Source organism: Pseudopipra pipra, chromosome 3 (assembly GCF_036250125.1).
Source record: "Pseudopipra pipra isolate bDixPip1 chromosome 3, bDixPip1.hap1, whole genome shotgun sequence".
NCBI classification, from domain to species: domain Eukaryota; kingdom Metazoa; phylum Chordata; class Aves; order Passeriformes; family Pipridae; genus Pseudopipra; species Pseudopipra pipra.
In genome coordinates this window covers 79,695,611-79,718,953 of record NC_087551.1, presented here as the reverse complement: position 1 = coordinate 79,718,953, position 23,343 = coordinate 79,695,611, and the positions used below count along the sequence as shown (strand labels likewise).

Below are 23,343 nucleotides of genomic sequence, written 5' to 3'. Positions count from 1 at the left end.
TGTGAGGGTGGCAGAGAATCAAGTTAGCTGGTTTTAATTTTTTTGATATCTTTTTGGTTTTGCAGCTTATTCGTTAACTGTGCTCCTTAAATATGCTAATAACACTAGCTGTATGCCATGTCTTTTAATTATATGGATAGAAACATTTTAGAAAAATGTAGAGCACACTGAGTAAGAGCCCCACTTAGTTATCATCTGTGTGCTGGTTCTGAGTGAGTAACTCCAAAGGTCAGGTACCTAATATATTCAAAACAATACCCAAGAATAACACAAGCACTATGTGTGTTAATGCTTAATTTGACAGCACATCTGCATTCCTGAATTCAAAATAAGCATGAGGCATTTCTCACTGTCAATCTCTTCTCAAAAACACAATTGAGAAACTGACATCAATTAACTATGATGTTTTCAAATGCTTCTTTCAAATAAGAGAAATAGGCTGCTTCAAGAAACTTTAATTGACTTTTGTAATAGCTTCAAAATAAGAGAGACATGGACTCCTCAAAGCTGTGTGGTAATGCCAGTGCAAAACAGCAATATTTCATATTTATTTTACCTGATGAAGAAATAGAGCAACATATTTCATAGCTTGGCCATTTTCTGAGCTCTTGACAGTTCTCTATTTCAACCTGCAAGTTACTTTCATTTTTTTTTCTTTTAGGGATTGGGATTTTGCCCGCATCACTTTCCCATGCTCTCCTAACTAGTAGAACACACTGGCCTGAGATTACACTCCTGCTGGAGCTGAAGGAGATTCAATAGGTTCCACTAGCAAATTCTTTGACCTAGTTACAAATTATCTGCAATCTATGACATTGCTGAATGGATGGAAGACTCTCAGTAAAGTCTGTTACATGGTGTCTTCAACTGATCAAGGTTCTAACACTGCTGTTTACAAGCTCCCTAATATGCTGGGCTAGACCAAACACTGCATTCAGTAGTTCTGATGTCAAAGGAAAAAATGACACTGAGTTGAGTGCAATGGGGTCAAGCAAATTTTAACTTGTTCTCTAAATGATCTTGCAATGTTAAAAACTCGATAGGGTTTATCTGTTATCCAGCCCCTGTGTTAACTGTTACAACATAATCTGGTCTCTGGTTGTCAAGAACATGGACAGGTTTGTTTTAATTAAATCAGATAATTAGGGAATTTTCTAAAGCATTTCTACTAAGACCTATTAACAAAGACAAAACTGTATATACAATAATTCAATTAGAATAAACAAATATTCAAGAATATAGTCTTCATACATTTACCATTACAATGCCTGATTCAAAATGGGCTAATATATTGCACTGGGAACTGATTAAATGATTTTAACACAAAAATTAAGGTTTAACATTATATTCTGGATGTTTAAAGATTATTCTGCTATGCAATGGCACTTGAGGGCTTTATTTGCTATAAAGTTGAAATTAAAACTGCAAAGTCATAAGAGTTAAATGCTGAGATTTTATTATTTCTTGATTTTAAGGATGAATTCTGCATAGGAAGGTTTTTTTCAAAATTGGGCATATCACAAGAAAAGGAAGAGCTAGCAGCAATGTCCTATAATCTTGCATCATAATAAATTTCTTTAAATTTCATCCTCATCTTTACAATTTTCTTTGTGCTTTTATTCATTTTATCCAAATTAAGCACGTGTTTCTTGCACGTCATTCCAACAGGAGAAGGCTGATGGCTTCCCTGCGGAGCTGCATTGCCAGGAGGCAGTTTGGAAAGTGACAGGCTGTGAAGTGGCACAATGGACAATATTAAACAGTTGCCCCTCAATTAATGAGTGGAGTGACCCACTTAGTCACCACAGCTGAGTCCTGTAACTAATTCAGAAGATATCAAATATACCAATTCAATTGCCCATACTGGGATACCAACTGGCAATTAGGTCCAAACAGATTTGCATTTCCCTGGTTTGGTATTATATCAGAAAACTGAAAGTAGAAATCACTGTTAAAGACACTATTAAAGGTATATAGTATTTCCACTGCACAAAATACAGGAGAAGTAATTTTCAAAAATGTTAGAATGTTCAAAGCTAAAGTTAAAATGCTAAAAGCTAAACTGAATACGTACTGTCCTGATGTTTAAATTTACAATGTGCACCAAGTGTAACACTTCATCCATATGCCTTTATTTTTCCACTAGTTTCTTTGTTTTCTTTCCCATACTATAGTTGGGCAAACCATAATTTAATTATATATTCCCCATCTGAATTACTCTACATTAATTTAATTTGTACCAGTAGCAATATCTAACACAGGTCACAAGTTATGAAAATAATCTTTCATGGAAATCTTTGAGACTGTTTGTTTTAACTTCAGTAGATCACTTTCTGAAAAATGTGAAATGTAACTAATTTGTGAAAAACTTCTTGAACCAAAAGCAAAAAACTTATTCATTTCCTAACCAAAATTATACTGTGCTGAAATACTATACTTGACCTTCAACACCACAAATAATAATAATCAAAAGCAAGTAGCCTAATCCTCTTTTGCTTACACTAGGAAATGAACACAGATTCCTGTGTCTGAATGGGTCTCCTTAAGTGACTCCACCAAAGCAAGGAAGCTGAAAACTTTGCCACAGCCGAGTCAGTATTTTCCCTAGCACGAGGGAAAATTTTTTGGTGTAAACCAAATCGAAGCAAGTAACTTCAGCTTCCTGCCCCACAGGAAGCAAAGGTACAGTCAGAGGCAGCTGGACACCCCACCAGCCCTGGCCTACAAAGTCTCTGCTACCCTCATCCTCCAATTGACAGCAATTATATTTATATTTACTAAACAGTATCCACATCATTGCAGTGTGGCAGCTGGTTGCATGAAACAGCTCCAGTTCACGCAATGAATTTCAAGTGGCAGTAACCTGCATTCAGCTCAAGAACCACAGTTTGGTCATCTATTTCATATTACAATTTAAAAAGCTTCCACTTGGGCTGGTTGGCTGTACTTACCTTTACAATCCATATGCTAAAACCATTTTGAACAATCAGGCTGAAATACTATATGTACAACACAGCTGCTAAGTGTAGATTTCAAATTCTAGTATAAGGTAACATTTTTCCAGCTTCTTATTCGCTACTTATTTACTAGGTTCCTGAGGTCAACAATTATTTGCATTTATGAGAAGAAAAACACTCCAAAAAGAAGATTTAAGTGAAGATAATCATCAGCACAAACGAATCTAATAAGGCAATAAGGCTATTTTGGAATAAGGCAATAGTGCTTTTACACTATTTAACTTACCATTCTTGGGGAGATGGAACTTAAATTTCTTCTTTAGGAAGAAATTTAAGAAATAAAGAAATAAAACAGAAACAAAATGGTAGAAGGGAGGTGGGTTAGAAGATAATTAAAAGGCAATACCACGATAAATAGGCCAAAAACCTGGAACAGAACAGATGGAATGAGGACTAGGGTGTAGGCCAGACACCAAAAAGTGATTGCCAACTCTAGGTCAGGAAATGCAGGATTGAAAGGTGAGCCAATTAAGCTACTCCTTAAGGCATAGAAAATCAAAACAAAAATAAAAACAAAAACAGAGGAAACAAGTCTTTTTGGCATTAAAACCCCTCCAGATGGTAACATTCCCTCTCCACTGAGATGAGGAATCCAAGATCTCCAATAAACAGATTATTTGACACTTTTGTTTCTGCCATTGAATTCTTCTGACTTCTCTCCCATGACAGCAAAGCTTCTCCACATTGTTGTCTGTGGGAAACTTGGAGATACAAGACAGGGTTTTGTGATCACTTCCAGTCAGTTTTGGGTTAGCAGCTCTCTCAGCAGACATGGATAAGCTCTGTCTGCATATTCTGCCTTTAACTGGGGTTCACTTTTTCAGGGCATGCAAATACCAACTTACAGCTGCCTTAGCTGCCTGCAAAATACTTACATCAGCATCAGTAAGGCGTGTACTTAGACAATCTCCTGCCCCATCAGAGGTTTACAGCCACTTAAATTTTCAAACCAAACCACCTCAACAGGCGTTATACCTTTGTTGGTATAACTAACTTCTAAACATTACACCTCTCTTAACTACAACAAAAGCAGTTTCAAAAAGTAAAACTAAAAATCCAAATGTCAGATAAACCAGGAGAACAAAATAAATCATCTGTCAGTTCACAGATTTGACTGAAAACTTTTAAGAAGATCTTAGACCATTTAATCTTGTAGCAGAGATTACTCACCTTCTCTCTAATCCCTCTAGGACAAGCTGTCATTTTAAAAATAGATAATAGTCTAAGAACTGACAAGGCATTGACATACAGCGTGCTAACATTTGAAAAGCATTGTTCATTTGACCTGTATCATTGTTTAACCTTTAGCCTTATTGTTCCATTGAGAGTGATGGGCGCAATTCTCCATGGGACTACAGACTGCACAAAAAGGAACTTTTTTCCTACTCCTGCTAGACAGTATTTTCATTAGACAAAGGGCTTTAGTGATGACATCCAGACTGAGACTGTCCACACAAAAAAGCCTTGCAAAAGAACTGTGGGTTGGTTTAAGTAATGAAAGTCAAGAGTTAAATCATTTCCAAGAATTTAATTATTTCCATGCACCTGTACTTCCTGTTCAACATAATGAAGATAATGTCCTTGCTGAAAATCCTAAAATATTCATATAAATAAAAGGCTAACGCTCAAAGGCTAAGGGTATGAAGCATTTAAAGCACTAACCTCACTAGTCTTTAATACTTCAGCATCAAGGAAGCCTAAAATTCAGATTCTTCCACTGACTGCTGCTAGCCCTACACAATGGGTGGGAGACCTGGTAGATTTGACCATGTCATCTCCTTGAATTCTGACGTGAATCAATGAATGAAAAGAAAGCAAGATATGCAACAAAAGTGACCAGTTATGCAAGTGTGATGACAAACACCAAAAATTCATCTTTGCCCAAAAATGTTTTTCTAAAAGAACTTGAAAGTTACATTAGAGGAAAAATAGCTCATAGAATCACATGTTCCCAGCTAACAGTAAAAGAGTAATCTGTGTTTATTAGATTATAGAGGAAAAATAAATTTAGTGATACTGCTTTCTTCAACAACATTAAAGTTCAACAAGGCAACATTTTTAGAGATTCCGAGACTACATAACCTGTCCTGCTGTGACTGTCCCTTTCTTTTCTTCCTCTGAGCACCAAAACCCAGTCTTATAAAAAATAAAAAAGTTCATCAAAACATCTTAAAATAATGTTCAAGGCAATATTATAAAGATACAGCCTTTATTTCCAAAATCTAGTACCAACAAAAAATATCAAGGCATAACTCTAAATGCTGCCATACTTCATAATTGTACTTTAAAAGTGCATTTCATTTCACAGTAAATTGATTTTCAGATTAGAAAAAAATCAGTCAGTACACTAACTCTTGTATTAAAGTTCCAAATCCATAACTCTATGAACAATTACATTATTGGACATATTACATAATACATCACAAAGTTTACTGCTGTTTCAAGTAATTACTTTCACTTTTTCACTGAAAATAACTAAACCTTTGTGGACAACATTCACTTTTCCTGGTATAATTAAAAGTTTTAGCCACTTATTCTGTTATTAAATATTGTGCTGAGACTCCTTGCCTTTTGAGTAATCTTCCTACAGTCCACACAAGCTAACACACATGTACTGATACATTATTGTTAACAAAAAGAATGGAATGGAATGTCTTAACTCAGGTCATAGAAAGGAATGATGAAGGGTGGCTGTGACAGGTCTACAATATTTATTTTTGTGAGGTTCAAACTGTATCCTGGGAATATATTTCAAAAATTGAAGCTTCTGAAAACAAAAATGTGATGAAGTACACTTCATTCATTCTTTTCTTAACCCCAAGCAAGACTCAGCTACACTTCAAAAAAACCAAAACTCCAAAACATTCATCAAATATCTTGATGAAACACATTCTAACCAGTAGTATGGGGTTTCCACTTTTTCAGTCTTGAATATGCTGGTGCAATCAGAGATCCATCTTATTGGTGGCCAAAGACTGCTATCTCCATCGATCTTTGAAAACAACAATACTTGGGGGTGACCTGAATGAAATTAATGACTCTTGATGAAACACACTGGGAAGAAGGTAGGGAAGAAACCCTCACAGCTTCTCTCAGACCACTGAAGGGTGTAAATCTTTAGGGATCTTGTCACAGTCTAATCCCAGCCAGCAACTAAGCACCGCAAAGCTGCTTGTTCTAGTCAAGAATGGAAGGATCCTATTAGATCCTTTCCACTGTTCTTGGAAAAGAAAAACTAACAAAAATGGCAAATTAATCATAAGGAAAAGATCTACCTAAGCAGATCCCACTTGTCAGTCCTTTAGCATCCATTCAGTGGCTTCCAACTCTGGAGAGAGATTGATGGATACACTGAGTCAATCTGAATATGAGCAGACTTAGAGGATAGAAGGAATTCCTTGTCTTCCTGCAGACCTTGCTGTGCTGTACACGGAGTTGGTAAACCCTATCAGACATTCATCACTGATGCAAAAGAAAGTCATCTTGCTCTTCCAGCTATACTAATGAGGTATTCATCACTATATTTGTTGCTGTAGTTGCACAGATGACTGAATAAAAACAGGATAAAGATCCTTTGGGCAAAGCAACACTCTTTTTAAATAGTTCTCTTTCAGAATAGGGTAATGCTTCAAAACAATAGTCTATTCTGACCATATATAATGAAAAATTCACAAAGTTATGATGAAATATGAAGATGCAATCCCTTTTTAATTATCCTAAGGAAGTGTTACAGGAACCACACTTATCAAGTTCACAGAAATAGTGAAACTAAAAAGCTATTTTTGATGTAAATAATAGCAACAATAATTTTTAGTCTAAATATTATTCTTTTTATTATTCTTTTGAGAATAAATTTTTATGAACACTACTCTTTTGAGCAGATATATATTTGAAATATCTTTTAAATCAATAATTGTTTGTCTTAAACATTTATTAATATTGTCCTAGATAAAACTTCACATCAATACGGGTACTAGTACCTAAAAGTCCCTACAGTTATCATAGGGCACACAAACAGTTCCTAAATGTTGACATAAAACTCCTTATTGAAAACAATGATCAGATTTTAAACCTCCTAAGAAGTTTTCTGTTATGATAGTAGTAGGAAAAACATGTTTCACTAGGTAAGAGGAGAAAAACTCTATAATGTACATTGTACAAAAAGAAAAATGGGAAAGCCATGGCTATTTCAAACCCAAAATGTAGAAAGCTTCAGAGTCTGCCATGAGTGCCACTTAAAAAACCTACCAAGGAAGCCACACCACACCAAACCCAAATTCCCCAAATAATTAAAAGTGTACAGATACTCTTATCCCAAAGATGTTTTTAAGGTGATGATAACATATTAGGGTGAAAATTTGTTGACCGAACTGCATTTGCAACATAATAATCTCAAATGCAGACTGCAATGTCCTTAGTATTTTAGCCAGTACTTCAGAGTTACTGTTATCTTCAAATACTATTTTTAAAAAGCATGAGATAAGTAAAAAAACCAAAAAAGATAGCTGTGTTTCACACTTTCAGACGGCTTGCTTTCTCAAACTGCCTAAGTCACCATTGTATCTGCTTGAAGGATATATTCATCACTCATAAAAAAAGGCAGCAAAACTCTCAGATGGAAAGGAATCCTCAGAGAAAGAAAATGTGCTATATAACTGTTGTGGAAACCAGGCATTGACTTTTACTAACTGTAACTTGTGGAAAAGTTAACTGACAAAAAGAAGCCTAGATAAAAGAATCTTTCAAAACATATAATTTGATAAAACCCAAGATATTACTCCTACTTGCTTTATTTTCCTACCAATTTGGCCTAATACATGTACAGAGTAGATAAAGCATAAATGTTTGAAATTATTAAAATAAAAGAAAAATAACAATAGCTATTCACTCTGTGTTGCAAATAACTCTACCCCTTCTGCTCTCTGTGTGTATCTCCAACTGCTGCATACAGAAATATTCTTTACAAAAAATCAAAAAAATTGGCCAGATAACTACTTCATTTTATAATTCACAAGTTAATCAAACCTGGTGACAAAGACAAGGACAAAATGAAAAAATATTGTAGAAATATTGTGTCAAAAGCAATTATAAGTTTATTATGAAAAAACAATTCTAGTCATGTATAATTTTTTTTCCCATCACCAACATATTTGATGCTTTACTGCTGGGTAATAAGACAGTCAATGTCTTAAAGTGCTTATGCTCAGAGTTTGAGAAGGACAGAAAAAGACCAGTAAAAAACATAATTTCATTTCTGACTCTAAAAAGTGTTAAAATCCCACACAGTGGAATGCACATGGACAATTCAGAAATCTCCTTTAGACAGAAAAAAAGAGAGCTATTGAGAACAGAATCACAGAATCATAGAATCATAGAATCGATTGGGTTGGAAAAGACCTCCGGGATCATCGAGTCCAACCCTTGGTCCAAATCCAGTCCATTTACTAGATCATGGCACTCAGTGCCACGTCCAATCTGCGTTTAAAAATCTCCAGGGATGGTGAATCCACCACCTCTCTGGGCAGCCCATTCCAATGCCTGATCACTCTCTCTGTAAAGAATTTTCTCCTGATATCCAACTTAAATTTCCCCTGGCGGAGCTTAAGCCCGTGCCCCCTTGTCCTATTGCTGAGTGCCTGAGAGAAGAGATCAACCCCCACCTGGCTAGAACTTCCCTTCAGGTAGTTATAGACGGTGATGAGGTCACCTCTGAGCCTCCTCTTCTCCAGGCTAAACAACCCCAGCTCCCTCAGCCTCTCCCCATAGGACTTATGCTCCAGTCCCTTCACCAGCCTTGTTGCTCTTCTCTGGACCCGCTCCAGCACCTCAATATCCTTTCTGAACTGAGGGGCCCAGAACTGAACACAATACTCAAGGTGTGGCCTCACCAATGCAGAGTACAGGGGAAGGATCACTTCCCTGCTCCTGCTGGCCACACTATTTTTGATACAGGACAAGATCCCATTGGCCTTCTTGGCCACCTGGGCACACTGTTGGCTCATGTTGAGCTTCCTGTCAATTAGTACCCCCAGGTCCCTTTCTGCCTGGCTGCTCTCCAGCCACTCTGTGCCCAGCCTGTAGCGCTGCAGGGGGTTGTTGTGGCCAAAGTGCAGGACCCGGCACTCGGCTTTATTGAACTTCATCCCATTGGAATCAGCCCATCTCTCAAGTCTATCCAGATAATAATAATTTGAGAATAATTTTTATTTTCTAGGTTTTGGCAAGTGGAGGATCATTTCACTAGTCATGTGCTAGCAATTAGATTTAACTAGCATGATATTTGTTTACAGATGTGTTTTACTAGAAGTTTTTCTAAGAATGCTTCCAACCACATTCTTTTTGTGATTTTTAGATGAGGTCACATAACCTGGAACTTCACAACTCTTCAAGAAACTATAAAATTACGTAAGAAACCCTTTGTAAGACATGTTCCTTTTGCTCTAGTTTCCTTTAATTTCCAGCTCAAACTTACATGTTCCAGACAGCCTTCCTCCCTACCCCATGAAAAATTTACTTCACATTCACAACGTTGATCTAAAACACACAACCCAAAATGCAACAATACAGAGAAGTGATCAAAACATTTATAGTGCTTTATCCACACAAACCTCTCGCAGAATTGTTCATGACTTAAATTTTCCAAAAACTGCTAATCTCTGCCATTTTTTTTTCAAAGTTCAACTTACGTTTTATCTCTTTATTTACTTTTCAGCCACTCCTGGCTATCCAAAATACAATTACTGCTCCTCTTGGAGCAAGATTCATTACCTGCAACAGGATCGAGGAAATGACAAAAGGAAATGAAAACCGACAATTTGCTGTTCATTGCTCTGTGCTAATGAGACACGGGACTACTTATAACAGCAGTGCCGAGAAAAACAAGTTCTTCTAGAAGAAAGTATTATCCAGGAGCCATTTAATTCACAGAAGAGAATAAAAGTATTTTACATGTCTATACTGAAGAAAAGAGAGCACTACGAAAGACAGGAACTCATATATGTATTTGCAAGTCATATGCATTACTTCAGAAGACCTAGGGCAGTATTTTAATACGTAAAATGTGGAGACATTAACTAGGATGGGCTCTTAATAATCACTGCTGAACATGAAGCAGGAGTCCAAGCGCAACTCATGATTCTTATCCTATGGCCAAATGGGTACTGGAAGTAAAAAGAACATTATATTCTTACCTAAGAAGGAGGATAGTATGAATAACATAGCTCTCAGATATTCCCTTGCGCACAGAGACATTTCAAACCTAAAACTCTTAACTTCTGTATCATCATTCGACATTATGAAACTAAAGAATCAGGTTCTGCCAAAGTACGCATTTTAAATATGAGAAAATAGTAGTTCAGAAGAACCACTTTTCAAAGTATCCCAAGCTGCCACTTGCCCCCCCAGTCATTGTTGAACACATGGTTAGCAGAGGAACTAGATGGAAACAACAAAAAAAAGTTGAGGGAAAACCTATCACTGCTTTGCTGCCTCCAATATAAAACAACTGAAATCAAGTTTACCTTTCTTGAAGTGTAGATGTCAAAGAATGGTTTGTTTCGAACACTGAAGGGTTCCTGTGCTTTGTCGATAAGACCACTTTTCATCTTTTCATGTCGTGGAAATATAATCTCTTTCTCTATACATGAAAGTCGAACATTAAAATCGCAGTCTCCAACAGGCTGTCCCTGCCAAGTTACAAAAATCACTATTAAAATGAAACACCAAATTATTTGAACTAAGTTTTCCTCACACAACACTTAGAACCCTACATATATATAAAAATATTACCAAATCATTACATTTTTCCCAAACACTTTGTTTTCAAGCATTTGTCTCAGGCTGTAAGAGGTTTAATCAAATAAAAGTTCATAGAAAGATAGAAACCTGTAATATGCATTCAAGCATAGGTGAAGGAAATATTTAAATAGCTTTAAAATTAAGTAAAATAACTTAAATATTCCATACTTATAGCTTTTACATAATAGCTACATACTTTCCACACAGTTTTCCTCTGAAGTCATTTAGCTCATTTTGTTCACAATACTATTAATGACAACGCAAAAATGATATTTACACAGTTAAGTGAATTCCTTGCTTCAAATGTATTATATTAATGCCTTGAAAGAAACATTAATTAAATAAACGTTCATTTTTCTGTCACTGAAAAGAGAAGAATATAGCTGCAGTTGGAAAATGTGTCAGTAAACAATGGCTACAAAAACCTGCATGATATGTGATGGCTCAGGTACAAAAAGGTAGTAAAAACCCTTTGCTAAGTCTCAGTAGCACACTCTGACCTTTCAAGATCTGAAATAAAACAGCAGCTTTACATTCTCTTTATACATTTGATGCATTGCACCAGATAAGTATCAGCGTTCAAAATGCGCATTTGTCAGATTAATAATGGCTTGTAATGGACTTATTATATTTTGAACATTAAATAGTAAGGAAAACACACTGTGGATTATCACTAGCACAAAATAAGTAACTGTCAACTTATAAATTCTAAAGTTCATTTCAATCAGACATGCCGCTTTCGCAGCAATAAGGCAAAAAAGTTGTAGATTTGCATTGTTACAAACATAATACAGCACTGAAAGTTATTTACCTGAGATCATCCTTCATTTAACCCCCCCATTCACACAAGAAAATAGTTTTCAAAATATGTTCCTTTCACAGTCCACAGGAATAAGCTCACAGAACCTTGGCTTCCAAACCAGATTTTTCAAAAATTGAAAGCAACGAGCACAGGAAACTAAGGAGACATGAGACTCAAATCATTAATGGCAGCCGTACAGCTGAGCAGGAGAATCGGCGCCCGGGTATTTTCTGTACTAAATACAGCCGGAAGAAGAAAAGCCCTGCTCTAACGTGCATCAGAAAGGATCTGAACTGGTCAATTGGAAAGAATGTCAAGAAAATAAATGGAAAAATGACATTCTGATGAGGCATAAAAAGGTAAGAGATATAATAAGTAATATATGAACAGATATCTCAATTAGGAGAAAAACGGAGTGCCAATTTTAGACCAACATGAATTTTATCAGTTCTCTCCAAACTCATGTTGGCTTTCACCACAAACTTCTGCATTTCATGCTCCCAAAGGGGCATTAAGCTTGTCTTACATTTCTTTCCTAGCATTAGATCCTTACAAGACCTCTAACAAAAGTCCTCAGTTGTTCACGACAACAGCTTTAAGAACTACGCATTGCTCCCAAACTACATGTAATTCATGACCACTTTCTTTCAGGACTCTGCTTCAGTCTATATAGGAACAGGCAGCATAGCCAACATCACTCTGAGGGGGAAGCACATCCTGTACAAAGCCTGTGACAGACAACATGGGTGAAATGTCTCCTAATCTCTGTTCACTGATCCACGCTTAAGAAGAAGAAAGCTTACTTATCTGGCTGTTAACTATTGCCTTCGGCATTGCCTTCCTTTCAAGCATGAAGGTGTTATTAGTAAAGAGCCATTCAAATGAATGGAAAATTAGACTATGGAAAAATCCCAAGCACAGGAGAGTGGCTTACTCTTTACTCATTTGCCACAGAATACAGCTGCACGATCTACAGATTTTTAAGTGCCACAGACAAAATGCCAGAGAATTAATCTATCTTTCCTTCTTTCTTTCCTTCCTTTCTTTCTCCTCCCATGTACAGCATACTTGAGTACTCATCTATACAGTGATTGAGCTTATCCTGGTTTGCACATCTAATTAAAACATAAAAAACATATCTTGACCCCTGTAACAACTGACCGAAGAACTGATTGAAGAATTCTTTCCTGGGAAATGTGTATACATATTTTTTATTACTTCAAAGAATACCATAATTCTCTAGGTACATTTCAGCAAGATCTAGTGCACATGCTCTCTTTCCTACAGAAGCTCTTCCACTCAGCTGTATTTTATTAGTAGGTCTGAAAGAGCAAATTAACTAATTAGTATTTCATACATTTGAGCTTCCAATAAGCAGTGAAGTTATTCAGAAAGCTTTTTTACAATGACTCAGTCAGAAATGCTTTTGTACAGTGATTTAAATTTATTTCAATCCCTTTACAGTTAAATTAAAAGCTGAGATGACTTCATATGCACCATAAACCATCTGAATCACTTTCTTTTCCTTTAAATAATCCTTTTACTTTTTTCATCTGCTTGGAACTAATTATTTCCTGCAGTTCTGTCAATCATATATTTCTATTCCAAAGCTTGTTAAGCAGAAGAGTATATTACAACTAGGTTCCATCACATAAAGGTCAGAGCTAGGTTGACATAAGACTGTATGAGATGAGAAAACACAAACAATGCTGCCGAGCAACTTCTTCTTCAGCCTAGGAAACTAAGAAGTCAAGGAGTAGTTAATTCTCACAAAGGCACAGGACATTAACAATAAATAAATTTGTACAGCATTGAATTTAAGTGAAGGACATACTGAACAAAACCAATATTGGACAAGGGCAGCTTTTTCTTTGTTATTAGACAGTTGCCATAATTATGAAAAATGTTGCTAATATACAATGCATTTATCCCAGACATATCCAAAAACTTGAAGTGATAAAATTCTAGCTTTTAGCAAATAAGTAGGAGGGTAACATAGGCTGCAATAAATAATTCAGACCTTGACAAAAACAGGAAGAGATTACTTAGTGTACAAAGCACATATTTAAAAGTAGTCAAAACCCAAAACATTGATGCATGTATAATCTAAACCCAGGCATTAAATAATAGCATGTTTTTAGGTAATACAGATGTTTTAATAATTTAAACATTCAGATGTTTGAGATTTTATTTCAATATGTACGTTTTCACTTGTTCAAGAAGGATGAAGGTCACCACTGCTCAAGTGCATAGTTACTGGAGTACGTTACATGATAATTCCTGTTCTAGACATTTTTAACCTAAAATAAGTTTTTTAGCAAAGGGTAAAACAAAATTAACAAATAGCATCTGTCTCCTATCTATGCTAGAAAGTTACACTTCTCTCACTGCAAATTAAATGTATCCTAAAGCAAAATATCACTTAGACAAAACTTAAGAGAAGAGTCATCTGTTAAATCAACACCTCTTCCTCGAGCAGCTGAGTTCTTTTCACCTGTTCAACCTTCGTGCATTGCACTAAGGTCACAGCATGGAGTGGGCTTGCAATAGATGTGGCACTTTAAAATATGGTTTTGATTTTAAACACAATCCTTCACACAATTTCAAAACATAAAATGAGATTCCTACTGAACTTTGAAATCCATCCAGGACTCAACATTTCTAAATTTAAACTTACGTTACTTGAAATTAACTTCTTAACAGAACTCATACATAATGTCACATAAGAACCTAGTGTACCACAAAAAGAAATACATGTTTAAAATCACTAAAAAACCAGAGTCTGCATCTCATTTAATATCCATTGTCTTGAGTGGATGGCAGAAGGCACAGATTAAAAAGAAACACAAACAAGCAAACAAACAAAAAACCACAGAAAAACAAAAACCAAAAAAAAGGCCATCACCAAGAAAAACACACCCACCCACCAAAACCACAGTTTCTATAACAATGCTCCAAATGAGTGCTGAGAGACTGAATTTGGACAACTGTCAGACTGTGCTCCTGCCCTCCACGCAGTTCACAGAGACCTTGATGTTGAAGTCACAACCTCATCCTACATCTGGTGAGTAACTCAGATCCCAGGTCATTACACACAGGAAGATGGCAGGAATTGCTGAGACAGAGGTAAGACAATAACATGATTTCTGCTGCACACCCTACCTCTCTCTCTGCAAGGAGAAAGGAGGATCTACTACTATTCTCCAGGTTTAAGTTTCCCTTCCTCTGTCTCTATGGTTGACCTTGTGGCTACAGCTCGGCAAATTCCATGAGCATTACATAGAAAGTCCTTTATCTAAATAGATGCAGACAACATGTTATGTAGGCACTAAATTCCACAAAAGTACTCTCTCTTTGATTTTGGTATTTATTTGGCTTTCTCCCAATGCAGCTATATTAAAAAGAAAAATAATGCCTGGGCCTCTATATACAGCTGATAACTGGCACGATCAGGGATAAACAGAGAATATTTATTTTTTTTCCTCAATGAGATATGGTTGAAGCCTACCTACCAGCAAAGCATGCTCCATTTGCTTCTCCAGAGCAGTACCTGAGACATGAATAATTCAGAACACATACATATATACGTTCCATGCACGTCTTCACTTATTGAGCCATAGAGGAACATATGTCACGACTGTCTTAGCTTTAATGATTTTGGGAGAAGAATAAAGGATAAGCTCAGCCTGATATTCTACCCTGTGTTTAACATTATTATTGACAATTCAAGGCACCCACAGCTGACATCTGCATTTCCAATGAAAGCCCATTATTAGTTCTCCCATCTTCTGAAGACCATGCAGTCTAATAATTTGCATTTTATATTAATGATCTGGCACTTATTTCTTCTGACCATGGTTCCATTGATGCTGCTTTTTATATGCATAGCCTTATGTAAAAACAATCTGAAGGTGCTGTTTGAGTCTCCAAATAAGATTATTACTATATTCAATCACCTAAAAGGTTTTTTCATTTCCTATGAAGTTTTCTTTTTAAAGCAGGATTAAAAGTAAAGTATTAGACAAATGAAAAACTTCATAGAATTACGATCCTTAAGTTTTTAATTTCTAAAAGGCAAAAGGCATGACAAGCAATATAATCTAAAAATACATGTTAAAATTTGGGGTTTTTTCTAATTTTTATCACTCAAATATTCAAAAGAGATATGACAATGGCAAGGCATTCAGCAGTCTCAAAATGGTTTCTAAAATTTATCTTGGCATCAATGAGGTACAGCATGTGAAATATTGTTTCAATTGTAACAATACAACCAACATGCAGCAAGAACATAATTACTATTTATATGCTGATAGTTTAAAAAATGGAATATCACTTTGATTTTCCACAGAACAAAAATGGTTTGGAGAATCAGATCTATTAAAAAGATTGCTTAAGACATATATTAAATTACTGGTATTTACTTGAAAAAATAATCACTGAATATAAATTCAAAAATGTACAAACCAACAAAGAAGTTTGTAGCCAATGGCTAACACCGAGGTGCAACAGAACATACAAATATAGGCCCAGAGGGGTTTTTTATTAGCAAACATAACTCGAATGAAACAGCAGGACTATCAAAACTGTGGGTAAAGAGATAAGATCAAAACAGAAAAGGTAGATTGTAATACAAACTTTTCTCCCTTCCTTACTCTTCAAAATTTAAAACAAATTCAAGAAAAAAACCATAAAACTCTAATTTCAAGTGGATGATAAGTTTGCATCACCAGTGTAAAGGTAACACATACAAAGTAGAATATTTACTATCAGTTGAAGTGACTAAATCATTATTCTCATGACTAACACTGGGCAGTAAAAAGGCAGACTTATGGAAACAGGCATCTAGCATGGATGAACCCTAAGCCCCATCTTTTGATTACAAAGCCCCAGTTAGGCATCGAAAGCTTAGTAGCTGCTATTTTGGGAGCACAGACATCTCAGTCCAATTCATTGTTTGATTGCATTTACAGTGACTTCATTTAGAAATCTTTCTGAGCCCTCAAAACCAGAACTCAATAAGGGGATTTTACTGGGATGTAAGCGCTTAGAACCAAAAGGAATTTTGTTCTGTCTAGACCGGTTGCCTCCCCCTCAGGTAATCTGAGGAGTAGATGAACTTCCCATTTCAATTACAGAAGCGAAAGTCATAGTTCTAATAACCTATAACGATAAAATAGATGTGTCATTATCATCATCGGATATTTACACACAAAAAGATTGTGTATGGGAATAAAAATTTTAATTATTCATTTTACACTGAATTTAGGCTACCTGCAATATCAAACACAGGATTTTACTGTTTCTGCTTTTTCCAATTATTCTTCCTAGTGCTTTTGTTGCATGCAGTATGGAGGCATTTTTAACCTTAATTGCAACAGATACTAGATGATCCAGTCACTATTTTCTCTTTCTGCTTCTACTCGCCTCACACTGCCTTCCTTTCTACCAGCCATTCACAATGACTCTTCATAGGAATAGCTATTACGGGTTTTCACGTGGCTGTCTTTATGATAAAGAATTATCACTCCAGTGAATTAAAGAACCGTGGGAAAATTCCCTCATCTTAAAGACATTATTCAAGGCATTTCATACTTGAAAAGATTCTGGCAGTGATGTTCTTAGAATACAAATCACTTCATGGTATTTAAAATAAGACTAGTACAGTAAGTATGAAGTCTCCTAAAAACTAGAAAAGAGAACAAAAAAAAAAGTAGTAACAATCAGCACTTACTCACAAATACTATCTTAGAAAAGGAACTACCTACGTTTCCTAAACCGTGATAGAACTAAAAATTAAGTATCAGCTTGTAATAGATGTTATACTCCTGAAGACTTAACATCCATCATTTCAATACATAATCTTCTTTTAAGGTATCTAGTTCATTGTGTGTATGCTTAGCTTATGAATAAGAAATACTGATTAATGTAATACTCATTTCAAAAGAAAAGTAGTATTTTTCTTCATATTTCTTTTAAATAAGAGAAATATTCTAAAAAGGGTGAAAATATAGCCTTCACATTCTCTCCTAGATCACAACAGTCAGTCAGGGTATTCAGACATATTAGAATCACAGAATGGTTTGGATTGGTAGCAACCTTAAAGATCATGTAGTTCCAATCCCCCTGTCATGGGCAGGGATACCATCCCCTAGACCAGGTTGCTCAAAGCCCCATCCAGCCTGGCCTTGAACACTTCCAGGGATGGGGCATCCACAGCTTCTCTGGGCAACCTGTGCCAGGGTCTCACCACCGTTACAGAAAAGAATTTCTTCCTAGTATCTTATCTCAACCTACTCTCTGTTTAAAGCCATTCCCCTTGTTCTGTCACTACAGGCCCTTGGGAAAAGTCCCTCTCCAGCTCTCTTGTAGGCCCCCTTTAGGTACTGGAAGGTGCTATAAGATCTCCTCTGAGCCTTTTCTTCTCCAGACTGAATAATCCCAATTCTCTCCCAATTAGGTATGGAAAAGAAAATACTAGAGAGGTCCTGCTTTCACCTTCATAAAACCTATCTTGAACTATATAGTTATTTTATATTTGGTACATCATTCCAATTAATTTTGACTATTTTTTTCTCTAATTTTTTTCTCCTAGAAACAGGAAAAAGGTGGGAAGGTAAGAGACAGAGAGAAAGCTGAAAAAAATGAAATATTATGGCTACATTAATTGCAGAAAAGGAGTAACTAAATCTAAGTTAGGAAAATAAGACATGACAACATTTGAACACACTCTCACTGCTTCCATATGATATATTCCCAATCATACTCTATTTCGCTTATAGTTTTTTCTGTTTTGAAAGATACTGGACAAGAAAAGCCCTGTGTTAGACTTCATTCTCAGTACATAGAAAACTGGACATGATAATGCAACTGCAAAACCTGCTCCACTGCAAAGTTTTTCACACTTTCCACTTCAGCTGTGATTACTGCCACATTTTTGAGAGATGTCTATATTTGCTTGAGACAGAAGCTGGCTTTAATTCCACTAGGCAGTTCCTATGGGAATGACTTATAAACTGCAAGATGAGGGAGACAGTTCTTCTATTTAATCATAAGCAGTTCCTAGCATAACAACAAGATAAAAAGATACTGCAAATAAAAGTGAGGGGCTTTTAAGGCTAAAAACATGAAAGGCAAAAAATTGTTTAGCAAAGATATTGAGAAAAGTTCTTTAAGAAGATCATCTAAGAACAAAAAATTTGTTTGTGGACTTTATTCTCCAAATCATGTTTAAGGTTTGAAATATCTCAGAGTTATTTTCATTTACAATGCAACTTAAACATTCAGGTCTGACTTTGGATTTTTTGGAGCATGTTTCATGGTTTCCTGAAAAAGTATCACATCAGAGTAAGCAAGTAAAACACAGAGAACCTGAAAAATATAAAGGATTTAATACCGAGACAACTTCTAAAGTTACTCTCGGAGAACCGCTTGTCCTGTATCTCTCTCCCAGGAGCAACACTTTGTGTCCCTTCCTCTGACAATTATACTAGTGATAATCTGCCATTCAAAAAGATTCTAACGAGAGTAACACATTTGGAGAATGAAACAAGACATGACAAAATTTAATACACTCCCTTTGCTTTTATATAATATTCTATTAAGCATTCTCTATTTTGGAAAATGTAGAGAACAAACCACCTTCACTGTGATCTACAGTGCCCCCTGGGTTGGGAAAAGGAGGATCAGAGATGTAAGGGAAAGGAAGAAATAACGTTTTCTTCACACAGTCTGACCAGCAAGTAAAACAGTCAGGCTTCAAACTAATTACCACTAAACAATGCTCCCCAACAACAAGCAGCTTATTAGACAAAAAATACAAAATTAAGAACACAAAACCAGCAAAGACATCCTGTTCAGCATGTACTAATTATCACTCTTCAGCAATAATTTACTTTATGCAGGCATGTTAGCAAAGGACACATTTTAAAAAAAGAGATGTAAAAATGCATAGAAATCCTACTTTTCAGTTGCTGTGCACTTTACTCAAGCACAAGGAGGAACAGTGAAGAAAACACAAATTAACTGTCTGAAAGTTTACAGAAGAGGTATGAAGATTTGGAAATTGTGCTACTGAGACATTCAAGTCAGGTTTTCAATGATGGACAAAAGATGATCAACTGAGACTTTGAAAAGACAACTAACTAAGATGTATTTCTGCCAATCCAGTTCCACAGATCCAAAAGCTTCAGCAGTGCCTTACCATGTTGATTCTCCATCCTACAGGCCCACCATCTGTTGCTTTTCCTATACCGCAATGCTGCCCTTTCAGAACTTCAGAATACTGAAACACATTACCTGGCCAAGCTGCTGTTGCTCTTAACAAACAGCAGCATAAAACCAGAGGAGGAAGAGAAAGTAAACTTAATGCACCTCTCCCAGAGTGAACAGAAAGCAAAGCAAGACACAACAGAGTGGATGCTCATTTCATTTACCTGACACCCTGAGCCATGAAGGAATGAAGTGATATATACAGATGTCAAGAACATAACACACATTAAGAGCACCATTACAAACATTTGGGTGTTTGTTAGGTAAGTCTCTGCAATAAATAATTGAGAGGGTGCAAGAGCAAACACGAGCATGGCATCTTCATTTTCAAGAGTAAAATTAAAATTAGTAAAAAAATTAAATTAGTAAAAGAAGCATTTTAAATCTATATTTTCAGGCGGTACCATTTGAAATAGAGCCTCAGAATTAAAATTAAGAGTGGAAGGGTGACTGGCAGCCAGGTGCATTTTTAAACAGAAAAGATACAATTAAACACTTGCACCTCTGAACTGTGCCCTCAAAACTTTCACAGGTTTCACCTTTTTAAGATAAGGTTAAGAGGCTAGCAACTAAGAGACAGCACGTACTGTGAGCCTGTTTTAAAATAAAGTTTGTAATGGAAAAGTCAGACAAGGTAATATTTTACAGGGATTTAAAACAAACATTTTTCATGCATTAATTCAATGAGCACATTGGCTGTAAGTGGGATTTATGACTAGCATACCTATTTACCATGACAAATTTTATCTAATAGCAACAGCATTGCTATGTATAATGACAACCTAAGAAATCTTGATCTTGACTTAATTTAATGCACAGAGTATTAGGAAATTGAATCAAAATTCTATCTCCTTTCTAAACGTCTAAATAATTATTCTTTTTCAATCATTCAGTCTATTCTTACCATTGCAATCTGGTCTCATGAAAACTTGGCTAGAGTTTAAAAATTTAAAGGCCAGGGTTAGAAAGGAAAAGGAAAGTAGTATTCACTTTCAGCATCCTTGCTAAGAATGCACTAATTAGATCCTACATCATGCCAGTGTTACTTTTTATTACTTAACTAAGGAAAAAAATAGTTGCTTAAGTTTAGCGTCTATACATTTACATGTAGCTACTGAATATTATCTCAGAAAAAGCTTCTCAAAACAAGGTTTTTCAGGAAGAGTCTCTAAGATGACTGGAGAATGAAGACACCTTCTCTTGTGGATTGTTTCAGACAAAAAGGGATTTGGATTTCCCTGTATTTGCTTCTAGGGCTATTAATTATTCTACTGTCAGCTTCCTCTGTTACACTAGAATTATCCACCAAATTTGAACTTCTTATTCACTATTCAGGTGAAAGAGCTAGTGCAATACAGCTACTATGAGTTCATAATAATGAACTCAACTACACACAGAGGCAAATCAAGAAGCTGAAAAGTAACATTGTCCTGGGATAAAAAGTGTTTTCCCCTGGAGTTAGAAAAAGTGGTTAACCCTGGGGGGGTGGTGTTCCTGGTGTGCCAGGGCCAATCAGAAGCTACATTTCACTACTGTAAAAATCAACATACAGGCACAGGCTGGAAGAGAAGAAAGTTGAGGTAGCTGTAGCCATGTTGTGAAGCCACGAGGAGGGAGGGCCAGCAGGCCCTCTTCTTCAGCCCCTGGCTGGGGGGCCTGGAGCAGCGCAGTAGTTGAGTGGAGCCCCCCCTGAGACTGGCGATCGAGGGGAACTCCGAAAGAATTGGAGAGATCCCTGGATCGCACCTTCTTTTACCCTCTTATGTGAGGGGGAAAAAGGACGGCTGTGTGCAGAGCTGAACAGAGGCAGTGGTGGCTGAAAGCCAAAAAGATAGCCAGCAGCAACGAGATGGCGTGGAGCCAGGCTCAAAGACGCAGAGAGATGTCCTGCAAGGAGAGAGAGAGCTGGCAACAGAACAGAGAAAACTCAGTGAAGACTGTTTTGGGGGTAAGACTGAATTAAATCTCCCCAGAACCCCTTTTAGAGACCCTCTTTTAGAAAGAGGGATGGACTTCCATTTGAAGGGGAGTTCCGAAATGCAGCAGCACCGGAGGAGTGAAAATCTCTAAGGAAGTCCCTCGAAGACTCGGGCTTGAGGGATTAGGATTTTCACAAAGTAAGAACAGAAAAATTCTGTCTGCAATACTCAAATCTGCTGCCTTAAAAATGAAGGACGCTAACTAATACCACAGAAACTAATTTGAAGGAACTGTGACCTGAAAAGTGACAAAAAGACTTTTCTCTTTTCTTCCTGGACTCTTGTTGAACAAAAAGAGAAATTTAATCTAATGTAAATATATTATTATTTCATCGTAAAAACAGTAGTTGTTACCTATATATATATATCTGTATGTAAATAAACCTTGTAAGTATTTTCCCCTTCCCCCAATGCTGAGTAGCTGTGTTTTGTCTGAAAACCCTCTCACACTGAAGCAAATTGTGGGAGGGGGGCTTGGACTTGGAAATTGGATTTTTGAGAGGTCTCAAACCAAGACAAACATGCACCGCAGGGATTTAGCTCTGTACTCCATTAAGGCTAAACACCACAAGGAATGATGGGTGCCATTAGGCTTTTATGTTCAGAGGTATACAAAAAATCCAGATTTCAAGTGTATGGAGTTCACACATAGCCAGTGACATGAATGTGGGAAAAAAACCACCTCAATTAGAATATTAAAAGCTAAATAAACACATGAATTTCTATTAAAGACTTTATCATTTTTCAGTGAGAAAATGATTTTTCTTAGGAAAAAAAAATCCAATAGGTTGTAAGAAAAGACAAATTGTGTTATAATTGATTCCTACTCACAGAAACATTTCACGAGCCAAAAGTGATTTGAGATGATAATGACATCTTTCCCATATTGGTGCCATCCTCTCCATAGACAAGCAGAAGTGGCATACCAGTTTTCAGCCTTCTTGGATCTTCTTTAACCCTCCACAACAGACTTGTGCTGTCTGTTATATCATAGTATATCATGATATACTACTATTTTTTATTTCACCTTATTCCCTCTCTTCTTTTCTACAGAAGGAGCCTACATGTCCTCTGCCCTAAGCCCCTAAAGGCACATTAATAGCAGAATACCTGATATTTCACAAAACAGCACTTTCTGAACTTCAGAGAGGTGAGCCCCAAGTCTGTGAACTAGAAGACACTCTGGGTACACCCACACTAGTGAACCTACAGGGCAAATGCCTCATCGCTGTCCCTGAAGCCATCAGTTATCTGACCACATTCATACTCTCTAAAAAGAGAACTATGAGACCTCAGAACATCTGACAAGAATGGTTCCTGAGCAATGTCAAACTTTAAACTACTCTTAAGAACTGCTCAGCAGTTCTTGAGTTCTTGAGAAGCAGCCAGCCAGGACCAAAAGTGTGCCAGGGACCATTTTAACTACTTTAAAACAGGACAAAGACTGAATAGTAGGATCCCACCCCTCACACAGTTTCAT

At 36.4% G+C, this 23,343-nt stretch overlaps 1 protein-coding gene across 5 annotated transcripts in view; it reads right to left on the bottom strand.

The window, feature by feature from the left end:
* The window catches only part of RNGTT (RNA guanylyltransferase and 5'-phosphatase), a 191,927-nt gene that overhangs the window by 113,011 nt on the left and 55,573 nt on the right, over positions 1–23,343 (bottom strand). For all 5 annotated transcript variants that reach the window (XM_064649997.1, XM_064649998.1, XM_064649996.1 and 2 more), the window contains one exon: positions 10,538–10,702. In XM_064649997.1, the coding sequence (XP_064506067.1) occupies positions 10,538–10,702 (165 nt within the window). The remainder of the gene's footprint in view (positions 1–10,537; positions 10,703–23,343) is intronic.